This window comes from Puma concolor, chromosome D3 (genome assembly GCF_028749965.1).
Source record: "Puma concolor isolate L17-30 chromosome D3, mPumCon1.1.hap2, whole genome shotgun sequence".
In the NCBI taxonomy this organism is placed as follows: Eukaryota; Metazoa; Chordata; class Mammalia; order Carnivora; family Felidae; genus Puma; species Puma concolor.
This window is the reverse complement of record NC_141678.1, coordinates 67,036,855-67,049,441: the sequence shown is the minus strand read 5'-3', so window position 1 is coordinate 67,049,441 and position 12,587 is coordinate 67,036,855. Positions and strand designations below refer to the sequence as shown.

General features: G+C 53.6%; 1 protein-coding gene across 1 annotated transcript in view; it reads left to right on the top strand.

The window, feature by feature from the left end:
- The window catches only part of LOXHD1 (lipoxygenase homology PLAT domains 1), a 166,239-nt gene extending 153,858 nt beyond the window's left edge, over positions 1 to 12,381 (top strand). The window contains exons 39-41 of the mRNA XM_086682857.1: positions 3,641 to 3,773; positions 5,091 to 5,249; positions 10,207 to 12,381. Coding sequence (XP_086538983.1) covers positions 3,641 to 3,773; positions 5,091 to 5,249; positions 10,207 to 10,687 — 773 coding nt within the window. The 3' untranslated portion in view covers positions 10,688 to 12,381. The remainder of the gene's footprint in view (positions 1 to 3,640; positions 3,774 to 5,090; positions 5,250 to 10,206) is intronic.
- The last annotated feature ends 206 nt before the right edge of the window (positions 12,382 to 12,587 follow it).

Sequence of the window (12,587 nt, the reverse complement as noted above, 5' to 3'; positions counted from 1 at the left end):
GGACAGACGGCCACACCTGTGTCCTCAGATTGGAGGGTCATCCTGGGGAGAGCCACGGACACAGCCGGAGCCGAACATCCCAATCCTCAGCTACCTTTATTTAACCATTTGGCAAAGATTTACTGAGCACCTACTAAGTGCCACAGCCTATTCTGAGTTCTGGGACACACCAGTGGATAAAAAAAAGACCCTGCCCTTGTGGCACTTACTCTCAGTGTCTGTGACCCCTGGGGCGCCTCTGAGCACTCAGCTTGTGAGAACAACACCCTCTCATACTCAAACAGCTTCATATGTGCAAAGCACTCTACACCTCTGTTCTCATTAGATCCTCACAGTCCTACTCCCACCCCGTGAGCTAGATAGGGTACAAATTCACACCTCTATCCCATGGGTAAGGAAAACAAAAACCCAGAAAGGCGAAGTGACACATCTAAGGCCCATTCACAGCTGGTACAACCCAGGTGACCTGATTCTTAGACCGGGGCTCGCTGCACCGCTGCTGGCTGCTTTGTCTTTATTGGGCCTGGCTGCTACTCCAGATAGGTCGATTGCCCCACCTGCCTCGGCCCCCTGTTCCCTACCTTCACCTCCAACTCCTGTTAGCAGCTCCAGAAGCTGCTCCCAGCCCTCTTCAAGCACCTGCCTCTACAGATGACTCCAATGCGCAGCAGAGCTGAAAGCCATTGGCAGCCTTTAAATAACACTGACATCTGGGTCCTACTCCCAAATTCTGTTGCGATTAATCCGGAGTAAGGCTGGGCAATAGGATTACCTGCTCATGCGTGCACACACACATGCATGCACACTTGCACATGTGCCCACATGGTCACGCTCACGCGCGTGCACACATACACCCTTGGGAGGACAAAATAGATCTGTCTCGCTGGGACGTCCTCCAGCAGGACCGGTGCTTCCCTCTTTACAGCCCTTCCCCTCCCTGTTCTCCCTCCCTTGACACCTTTAGGGCTGCTCAGTCAGCCTTCTCTGCAACATTTCCAGACCAAATATAGTCCATTTTGATGGCCAGCTCCCCAGGGGTGGGGGACTTCACCGCATCACCGGGCAGCTCTAGAAGATGCTGGAAAACCCATCTTTATACTCACGTTCTTGAAGCTTCCATTCTTTGGCAGTCCCAGTGGAGTCAAACAGAAAATTTCAGGAGTGGCCAGGACTCGTGGCTGTGTGCGCCTGAACCCCAGACCTAAGCTGGCTCCAGCAGAGAGGAAGCGTGTTGCTTCCCAGAACTCCAAGGCTCGGGCGGAGCTGGTTTCCACTTGGCTGTCTCCAGAGGCTCCAGTCATTTCAGTACATCCCCGTCTCCCCTTTCGTCTCAGCTCTGCTTCTTCCTGTGCATCGTGGGAAGACGGCCACTGGGAGCCCCAGCCCCACAGCCTTCTTAACAGCCTCAGTGGAAGGGGAGAGTGTCTCCCACGGGAAGATTCTGGCTGGCCATGCAAGCCACACTGCAGGAGCTCCTTAGAGTGGAGACACTCCTGACACTGTGAGGTGGGCAAGGTGATCTGGAGCAGGAAGTTCCGGAAGCCCACTGCCGTCCTGCTGGCACTCCACAGCGTCATGTGCCCCTGCAGTTCTTGCCTCGGGACGAACACCTGTTTATCCAGTACCTGCCCACATGATGGGGGGGGCCCTCAACTATTTGCTCATCTCCCTCTGCAGATGCCATGCCCAGAGCAAGATTTCAAGGGTGGTCTGCTCTCCTCTCTCCTGTCTTGCCACTTGAACTACACTCATGCCCCAAGAGCCTGTGGTGGCTTTGCTGGCAGCCCCTTAGTGCTGGTGCCTCACACGATGGCTGCTGAGCCCCTCTCTCCAGCTGAGCTTGTCCTGTGGGTGTGCTGGCCCCACGGATGACCTTACACTGATCCCCACTAGCCTGGGCTCCCCACTGCCCCCATTCTTTCAGGTCCCTAATGCTCCTCTGTCCGTTTCCCCCCAGCAACATAGACACAAAGTTGAGAATCACGCCGTCCACATTTGTATCAAGCTGTCGATGAAATACTGGGAAAGGGGGCAAGGTGAACTACGCTCATTGAAACTTCTTCTCCTCAAAAGACGGCAGATGCCCCTGGCAACATTTGTTCCTAATCTCTCTAAACGTCTTTGCTGATGTACTTTAACCCAGGACCATCAGGGAAGAATGGTCTGTTTGCACCCCATCTGCATTTTTTCTCAAATCTCAGACTTGAGTTCACCTAGTGAGCCCATGGGTTCCTAGCGCCCCTGCTTCCTCCCCCAGGCGCTGACAAACCACGTCCTCAACAAAGCCCAGGACCCACTTTGAACTCACGGGTATTGGGTTTGCAGAACTCACCCCACCCTCTGTGGGGAAAGCGGACCGGCCGTGAGACCTGACCGTGGCTCGGCCATCGGTCGGCCCCAGCCTCCTGGGCTGGGGTCTATATGGACCCACAGAGCCCCACCTTCTTCAGGAGTTCTGTGCTGTCCGTGGCTTTCCTGCCCTCTCGTCGGCGACCTGCCTCTTTGTCAGAATTGCTTCCACGCGTCTCAGCAGCACGCACTGTCCTGGAGAGAAGCCGCCAGGGCAGAAGGGCTAGCGATACACTGAGCTACAGACACAGAGGCGCCTCGTCTCCGTTGTCTGTATCACGTCCCTGGGAGAGCCGGGCGGAAAGAGCTGTCCTGTGCATCCAGAGTCCCAACCCCTCAACGAGTCCTTTACTGTGGCAAGAGCCATATGCACAGGGGACACTCTGACCGACATTGGTTGTGTCCCGTGTGCCAGCTCTGAGTCTGGCCTGGTCCCTTGGGAGTGGGAGCCGGGTCCCGTGAACTCCCATCCCCTCCCCCCCTCAGTCTTTGCCTGCGCTCCTCCCTCTGCCTAGAACCTCCTTTCATCTTCCGCAGACGGGAATCCTGGCTCCGTCTTCAAGCACAAGGGACCTCCTTCCTGAAGCTTCCTGTGGCCCAACCATTCATTCATTCACTCCACAAATACTTACTGAGTTCCTGCATGCCAGGCACTGTTCTGGGCACTTGGGATCTATCAGTGAGCAAAACGAAGTCCCCTGCCCCCCTGGAGCTCACATTCAGGTGGGAGGGGAGTACAGGAAACAATAACATAAGCAGCAAACCACATAGCCTGTTAGGAGGTAGCAGGTGATAAAGAGAATGTCATGGAGCCCCTTAAGGCCACCTGGGGGCGCTGGGGGCAGGCGAGTTGCCATCTTAGGGTGGGTGGGGTGATCTCCACGAGCAAAGTGTGTGGATAGGGCTCACGGCTCTCCTGGAGTCTGGACTGCCTGTAGCTTCCCCCTCACTTCTCCCTCTCTGCCCTCTTTCTGCACAGGATCTCCGTTTTGCATCTCGGGGTGGGGTGGGGGTTGCTGTCCATCCCTGAGATCCAGCCCCAGCACCTGTCCCAAAAAACTCCCCACCCCCTGCTTCCTGGTGTTTCACTCCCAGCGGCTCCATGGTCACCAGGCAGAGTGGCTGCTCTATAAATAAAAGACATGCTTATGGTGGCCAGACTGGGGCAGGTTTTTGTGGTAGTGCCTCCTTGTGGGGACTCCAGCCTATCCCCAGGCTGTGGTCTAAGATCAGATGGAGGACAGAGAAGCTGCTTCCCCCAGCTGACCTTCTCCCACCTTCTCCGCTGCAGCCTACGAGATCGTCATAGAAACAGGCAACGGAGGCGAAACCAGGGAGAACGTCTGGCTCATCCTGGAGGGCAGGAAGAACCGATCCAAAGAGTTTCTCGTGGAAAATTCTTCCCGACAGCGGGCCTTTAGGAAGTAGGAAGAGGGGGTTCCCACTGGGGAGTGAGGGGGGTAGGGTGGGTAAGAGAGGGACCCCCCAAATCAACCCCCTTGGTGGGTGCCCTAAGTATGCAAATGGGCCTAAACTGCAAGCACTTAATTGAGTACCTACTTTGTGCCAATCCTATGCGAACTCCTACGGATGGATGAAACAGGAGATTTATAAAAGGGAAAGGGGGAGATTGCCACGCAAAGAGAGGCCAGTATAAGAGAGGAGAATTTAATTATTCCAACCACTAAAAGGAGAGGATAATTCTGTAACCAGAGGTGCCAATATCACCACCGTGGCAATCCTACTACAATATATCAATATATTAAAGTAGCACATTGTACACCTTACATTTACACGGGTTTGTGTCAAATATATTTCAGTTTTAAAAAGTTAATGGACAGCTACAGCAAACATTAGTAATTAATTAATTAAAGAGAGCCCGCTGTGCGGCAGGACCAGGAATCATTGCGGACCCCATCCAAGTCCGTGCAGACCTCACAGTCTAGTCTGCAAGGGAGCCGTGTAAGACAGCACAGACTAAGTTCTACTTAGGAGGAGGAAGGGAGGAGAGAGCCTCTTAGATGCTTTGTAGGAAAATCAAAATCGGGTCTCGGGAAAAGGTGCTTCTCACCCCTCCTGGTTGACAGGCACAGCCGGGAAACCTCAACTTCTCCTCCACACCAGAGCCACCCCTGAACTGCCCAGATGCCCACTTCATTTCCCCGCTCCCCCAGAACTGCTTACAGAAGTCTCCCCCTCCTGTGACCCACTGCACCTTGCATTTGAACTCCCTCTGCATCAGGATGAAGTATGAGCTCCTTAGACTGGCACCCGCAGACCACCACAGATGGCCGCACCCCACCTTTTCCATGGCGGCTTCCCTGACTGGACCCCAACTGCAGCCGAGCCAACACGCCCCCCACAGATGCCTCCTTGCCCTCAGTCCTCATCCCATGACTTCGACAAGTCCACCTCAGGGGCCTCTTCCCTCCCTCCCTTTGCTGTGCTCTCTGAATCCCCACCACCCTCCCCAGCCTAACCCTCAGGGCCTCGCCCTCCTCCCACCTCTGTCTGCTTCGTGATGTTACCACCCCCTCCTGCTGGGACCAGGCTGTGGTTGTCTTGTTCCAGAATGACACTGAACCCCTCCAAGAATGCAGGGCTGGCATCAGGTCATGGTTGCCATTCTATCCCTCCTCCTTAGACCAGTGCCTGGAATGCAGTAGGCTTTCAATAAAGGCTCACTTCCTACAGCGGACATCGGCATCTCTTATTAGAGGCCATGCTTTTGTGTCCTGCAGGGGGACCACGGACACGTTCGAGTTTGACAGCGTCTACTTGGGGGACATTGCCTCCCTCTGCGTGGGCCATCTCGCCAGGGAGGACCGGTTCATCCCCAAGAGAGAGCTGGTCTGGCACGTCAAGACCATCACCATCACCGAGATGGAGTACGGCAACGTGTATGTACCGTGCCTCCACCGCTCCCCCCGGAAGGGCTGCTCTCTCCGCACAGAGGGACGGGGCTAGACCACGGGCAAGACGCCAGGACCCAGGGAGCTGTCCCCTTCGAGGCCACCTCGTTCAGGAAACTTACGAGATAGGGAGGGAAAGGCAGCCGTACTGTTTTGGAGCTTTCTGAGCCATAGGCCTACCCTCAGAGGCAGGGACTCGGCCAGATGAATCTGAGGGCTCCAGCCCTTTAATCCAGGGACGCTTCCTTGGAAGAAGTAAGCCAAACAAGACCAGACAGCGGACGCTTCCCTTCCCTCCCCCTCCCATCACTGTGCGATGACAAAGAAATACAGCTTTGAAGCCTGATGCTTCCACTGGCACAGTGAAAGCCCTGCCATCCTTGTGGGCAGAGTGGGGATCCGAGCCCAACTGGAGTAATCCCATGGCCCACCTGCCTCTGAGGACCCCGGATAAGGAGCTTTGCATTTCCCCCACCGGGGCCTTCTGGAGACTCAGGCATTTCTGAAGGATTAAGGGTTTTAGTTACCTGGGTAACAGTCCACAGCCATCAGTTTTTCTAATTAAAACCACTTGGTTACCACATTGGATGCCAGAAAGAGCCCCGAGGCCCTGGAAGGCAGGAACAGCAGTGTGAAGGCACCGGGAGAGGAGGAAGGGGAAGCCGAGGGCAGTGCTTGCCTCTGGGAGGCTAGACCCGAGGAGTGAGTGACAGGTGACACGTGCAGCTCCCGGGGCCAGCCTGCCACTGCTCGCTGGGTCACCCCCCAGAGCTGCTGCCACCCGCTCCCCGAGCTGGCCCTGCCCCTGGCGACGCCTTCACGGTGAGCACAGCAGACCGGTGCAGGCTCAACCGGGGCAGCGCCCTCGGCTGCCCTCTCTGGCCTCAGGAGCTCAAGTCGCTCAAAACAGTGTCTGTCCACGCTCCACCTGTGACAGTAGGCTCCCTGGGATGCCCAAGCTTCCCCTTTGGGAATCGGTCAGGAAGCGTCCTGACTTGTAAACTTCTGTCTTGACCAACTCAGGCTGCCGTATCAAAATGCCACAGACAGGGTGTCTCCAATAGCAGACCTCTTTTTCTCGCAGTTTTGGAGGCTGGAAGTCAGAGGTCAGGGAACCAGCATGGTTGGGTGCTGGTGAGGCCTTTCTCCCTGGCTTGCCGCATCGTCATGGCAGAGAGAGAGAGAGAGAGAGAGAGAGTGTTATCCATTGCTCTTTTAGTGAAAAACCAGCCGGTTACAGTAAATCCTGCCAGACTTGCTGGTCCTGGCTGCCTGGAGCGATTACTGATGGAGACTTGAGAGCTGAGACATAGAGGCCCAGAGGAGTTACCAACTCACCCAGCAAGCCGGGCCCAGGGCAGAGCCCCTTCTGCAACCCAGCACTAGTGGCCTGCCGATCACATCGAGTATTGCTACCGATACCACACCTCTGCAAGCCCCACCCCCCAAAAAAACCAAAGGGTACAAGAAAATACAATATAATACAGTGCAACACTATGCAATAATAAGAAATAGTCTTCCCTCGAGTTAGCTTTAAACCAGCCATGGTGGCTGTAAGAAAGACACAGAGCCAAAAATCTCAGCACCACTAAGCACCTTCCAGTCTCAGAAGGAAGGGGAAATACAAGCTCAGCCCGGGAGCTTCCTACCCCACAGTCCTGGGGCCGAATTGTAGAATTTCTCATCCAGGGAAAGAAACCACCATTCCCACACCCTCAAAAGAGGGTGGCCTTTTGTCAGTATGTCACTAGGCCTGGAGGGGGAGGAAGGGATGTCCGTGGAGTGGGGGCTCTGCCCAAAGGGAAGGGGGTGCAGAGAGTCCAGACCCCGAATACTAGAACTGTCACCAAGTCAGCTGTGTGGCCTCAGGAGGTAACCCGTCACCTCTCTGTGCTGTCTCCCTCCGGGAAGAGAGCTGGATGTTCACTGGAGTCTGGCGCTGGGGGAAGGACGACAGGGGTCCAGCTCAGGGAGCTCTCGGAGGTCATAGTGCACCGGCCTGTGCAGGTCTCGAGCTTGGTTCCTTCCTGATGGATGGCATACATGCGTCCACAGTTCCTTTCCAGCCACCACATTAACCGTACCGTTCGGACTTCCAGGAGTTACAAATGAATTTAATCTCACTCTCCTGTAAACACAGGAGTCTCCAGTTTTCATCTTTCAGCCGGTTCCAGTGGTGACTCCTCCTTAGGGTGGGCCGTAACTTCTAAGGTTCTCCTTTGCACTGAGATCCTCCGGATTCAATGGAAGGCCACACCCAGGGGCTTTTGTTTCTTTCTTTCTTTCTTTTTTTAACCAAATATAACTTCATTGTTTTATCTCAATACCATATATAATACCCAGCCATTATAAAAATTCAAATAATACAAATCGTCTTTTAAGTAAAACTTCCTGAAAGCCCTACCCATCAGAGACAGCCACCATATGAGTGTTTGGTGACCCCGCTCTCTCTGACACTTTTCTAACATCTCACAAACGCTGTTCACAGAAGTGTGATCCTATTTACATGTTTTTCAAATATATTTAATTTTTCATTTGTTATTTTTTACTTTTGTCATTAGTCTTTCTGATGTCCCTACCCTCCTCTCCAGTGGATCCGCACCTAGAGTCATGACCCCACGGAGCCCTAGGGTCCCACATCTTGGTGATCTTATATGTATGAGAAATGTTTTCCTTATGGGTCTACTAGGGAATATTTTTCAGCCATTAAAAATAATGAATTAAATATGTACCAGATGACTTGGAGCGATTCCCGGGAAAAGCAAGATATGGGAAAACACATATTATATGATGCCATTTTGTAAAGGGAACACTGACATCCTACATATGTCTGTGTCTGTGTGGGTCTGTGCATGGTTGGGTGAAATGGAAGGAAATCTGGCAAGATACACCCGCAACTGTTCCATGGGTTATCTGAGGTAAAGGTGGGATGTGGAAGTGGAAAGGAAGGAGGGAAAAAGGAGAGAGAGCCAAGCGAAAAGGGGAAGAAGAAGAGTGTATTTAGAAAAACACGCATGTGATCACATGATTTGTGCATTTATAGAGAATTATGTATATCAGTCAGCATTTGCATAAAGAAATACATTTTTAAAGAACGTCTAAACAAAGATTGAAGTTATATCCCCCTCCGAGAAAGTGTGGTATGTAACAACAATCCGAATTTATCAAGTGATGAACTGGGGGAAGAGAGATCTCGAAACAGAATATGGATTTCCTGCCAGTGTCTTTCCGTGGCTGTCTCCTCAGGTGGCGAGGCAGGCTGGCTCTGGGCCCGCTCTGGCTCATCTTGGGCAGTGACTTAGTTTCCCCTTCTGTGAAATGGGAGGATGATGCCTGAAGCTCCGGGTTGTCATGGGAGCCGACGAGATGCAAGGGTGCAAAGCCCCGGTCGGCACTGAGGAAGCAAGCAGAAAATCCTGCTTTTTTTGCGGTTATGGATTTTCATCTAAAACGGGTCTGACTTTGCACCACTGGGCACGCCCTTTTAGGGATGCATTCCTGAAGTCACCAGTCAGTGCCAGGACGGCTTATTTCCAAAGCTGTTATAATATCAGCAGTTGGGAGTGGGAAGAAACCGTAGCAGTTGTTCAGTTCAAACCTCTAGCATTGCCTATGGGAAAATCAAGGTCTGGGTAGGAGACGCGGCTTGCCCAAGGTCACAAGAGTAGCAGGTGGCAGGGCTGGAGTAGACCCGAGGCCCCCTTGCACTCCAGGCAGCATTTTCCCACTGTGCCTCCTGACTTCCTCCTTGTAATCAATTATTAGACTAACTACCATTACGCAGAGGGTAAAATTGAGGGTGTGGAGGGTGGGGATAGAGAGGGGACATTTTGGTCCAAGACCATGACTCTTGGCCCTGTACTTGCTTCTGCTTATGGCACTGCTTCAGTAGAGGATTTTCTCTTACCCCTTGCACCCCTCAGACCATGAGCACGTGCATGTACGTGTTTTCACGCACACACTCATACTTTAACTCAGCCCAGCGCGAGGGATTTGGGACGTTTCCCACTTGGCTTTGCCTGGATCCCGCAGCTGTCCCTGAAGGTGAGAATACCAGGTACAAACATTCATCAGTCCCTTTGAAAGAGCAAGGGGACCAGCACGGTTGGCACGGAGTGAGCTTAGTTAGACAAGGCCAGGTGCTCGGTCAGAAAGGCAAACGGCAGGCAGAGGGTCCAACCACATAGGGTCTTGCAGCCCTTGGTAAGGTGGTGATTTTTACTTAATCTAAGAAGCCATTGGAAGGTTCTGAACAGAGGAATTACATTCTTGGACTTACATGTCCACGGGGTCACTTGGCTGCTGTGGAAAGAATGGACCACAGATAGCAGAAGCAGGGAGACCAGCTAGGAGGCCGATCTAGGAGGGAGGAGGTGGTGGTGACTTGGACCAGACGAGGGGCAGGACAGATAGTGAAATACTGCATACTTTTTCAAGTGGCTGATTCTGGACCTATTTTAAAGATGGGATTTGCTGGTAGATTTGATGTGGAGTTGGGGGGGGGGGGATGGAAACGAAAGAATCAAAGAGACACTGGAAGGGTAGAGATGCCTCTCGCCGTGGATTTTAACACAAACAAGACCCATCCTCATATTTTTTTATTTTTTTTATTTTTTTTAATGTTTATTTATTTTTGAGACAGGGAGAGACAGAGCATGAACAGGGGAGGGTCAGAGAGAGGGAGACACAGAATCTGAAGCAGGCTCCAGGCTCAGAGCCCGATGCAGGGCTAGAACTCACGGACCCAGAGATCATGACCTGAGCCGAAGTTGGCCGCTTAACGGACTGAACCACCCAGGCGCCCCCCCCATCCTCATATTTTAATGCAGACATTTCCGATCCCATCTCCTGCCACCTGAGGAAGGGATCATTCATGGCCCAGGGGGCCCGGGGGGAGGGTGAGAGCCTTGGCTGGTATCGACTGAGCCTCCTCTGTCCCTGCTAGGTACTTCTTCAACTGTGACTGCCTCATCCCCCTCAAGAGGAAGAGGAAGTACTTCAAGGTGTTCGAGGTCACCAAGACGACCGAGAGCTTTGCCAGCAAGGTCCAGAGCCTGGTGCCGGTCAAGTACGAGGTCATCGTGACGACGGGCTACGAGCCGGGTGCAGGCACCGACGCCAATGTCTTCGTGACCATCTTCGGGGCCAACGGGGACACGGGCAAGCGGGAGCTGAAGCAGAAAATGCGTAACCTCTTCGAGCGGGGCAGCACCGACCGCTTCTTCCTGGAGACGCTAGAGCTGGGCGAGCTGCGCAAGGTGCGGGTGGAGCACGACAGCAGCGGCTACTACTCGGGCTGGCTGGTGGAGAAGGTGGAAGTCACCAACACCAGCACCGGAGTGGCCACCATCTTTAACTGCGGCCGGTGGCTGGACAAGAAGCGAGGCGACAGGCTCACCTGGAGAGACCTCTTCCCTTCCGTCTGAGGGGCCGGAGGCTCTCGATCCCACCGTCTCGCCGAGATGCTCCTGACCACAGCCCGCTGCCTCCACCTTGGCTTTCAGCAGGCCTTTCTCAGAGCCTCCTGGGACCGGGACTGGGCGCCAGAAGGGTGGCATGGGTGGCACGGTGGCCCGGAACTTCACGGTTCTCCGGAGGCCGCTGCAGGGGATTTCTTGTGGGCCCCGCCCCTCCTCAGTCCCCTGGACCTACAGGAACCGATCACCGCGTGTCGGAATCCCTGGCTGCACAAAAATAACTTTCTGCGCTTTCTTTTCCAGTGACAGCAGTGGCCAGGCTGAGACTTGCCAAGTGTAGATGGGAAACTGGGGCTTCACCCAGGGGATAGAAGTGGGGAAGAGGAGGCCGTCGAGGTGGTGTATTTGAAGAGAAAACTAATTAACACGTTTTTCCCCCCAAAGCTGGGCTAATTAAATTTTTTACTGACCACACCCCACGAAGAACTCATCTTGGCATCTGCTCACGAAGAAATGCATCCTTTCCCCCAGTTTCAATGACTCCAGTGGCAAACAGAGAAAAGCAGCAGGAGGAAGTGTTTTAGCCCTGGCGGGGGGTGGTTTATAAGCCTGCAAAAAGGTATGTGATTCTGTCCATCATTTACGGGAAACTCTGTGCCAGGTGCCCACTGGTTGTTCTAACCTGTGAGAACACAGTTGAGACCCACAGACCTGAACAGAAGGTGATGGGGCTGGGGGGGGGGGGGACAGAGAGGGACACAAAATAAAGGTGCAGTCTCTGCCCTCCAAGGGATATGACCTTGATGACGAGGCTGCAGGAGAAACACACACACACACACACACCCTCCCTCGTGGACAGTCACGAAGGGATCTGCAATGCAAGATCCTTGCAAGGCAGCAAGAGCGCCTCAGGTCTCAGCACCTGACTTCTGATTTTCCTGCCGAAGCAGGACTGAGTGGAAAGGAAGTCTTCCTATAGGAGGGCACCCCCCCACCCCCATCACCCTGTGTCCTGTAGCCCAGACAGGTGTAAACTCTTATCGAGGCTGATGGGTCTAAAGCAAGTTCCAGGAGCTCCCAGAGACCCTTGGAGAAAGGCTGAGTTTGCAAGCGCTGGCTCAGAGGCAGCCAGAGAGCTTGGGCGAGCTTGGGCACATTATTTCATCTCCTGGGGCCTCAGTTTCCTCACTTGTCCAACAGGGACAATGATAGTAGCTACTGCATAGGTCGTCATACAGACTAAATAAATTAACCTGCGGGCAGTTTAATTCAGCACCTGCACTGAAGGGTATGTCCATCATGTTGAACAAGCGGGCCTCCGGGGAGCTGGGGTGATGGGGGTGGGGGAGAAGTAATCATGAAACACCTTTATTTGTATCTTTTTCCGTGGAACTGGCCTCCGCCCAGCCCCCACCTCCCCAGCACCCCCATGCCCCCGATGAACACTTAGCCAGGCCTCGGCTCTTCTGAACTCTTAGGTGGTAAAAAGTGCAACCACCACCTTAAAAGTCACAAAGCCCATTACAGGTGTGCAATTTAAATGTCTGGCTCTGGGGGTGCCTGGGAGGCTCAGTCGGTTGAGCGTCAGGTCATGATCTCATAGTTCGTGAGTTCGAGCCTGGCGTCGGGCTCTGTGCTGACAGCTCGGAGCCTGGAGCCTGCTTTGAGTTCTGTGTCTCCCTCTCTCTCTGCCCCTCCCCCACTCACACTCTGTCTCTCTCTCGAAAATAAATGAATATTAAAAAATAATAAATGTCTGGCTTTGATGTAAAGGCCAAAGTCAGGCTCAAAATTCATCTTCTGCCATCCCCCAACTCAGTGCTATCACAGGGGGGACCAGAAGTGAAGGAGAAGGACACGCGTGTGTGTGCACACGAGTGCAACTGTGTGTGCAGGTGCGTGTGCGCAC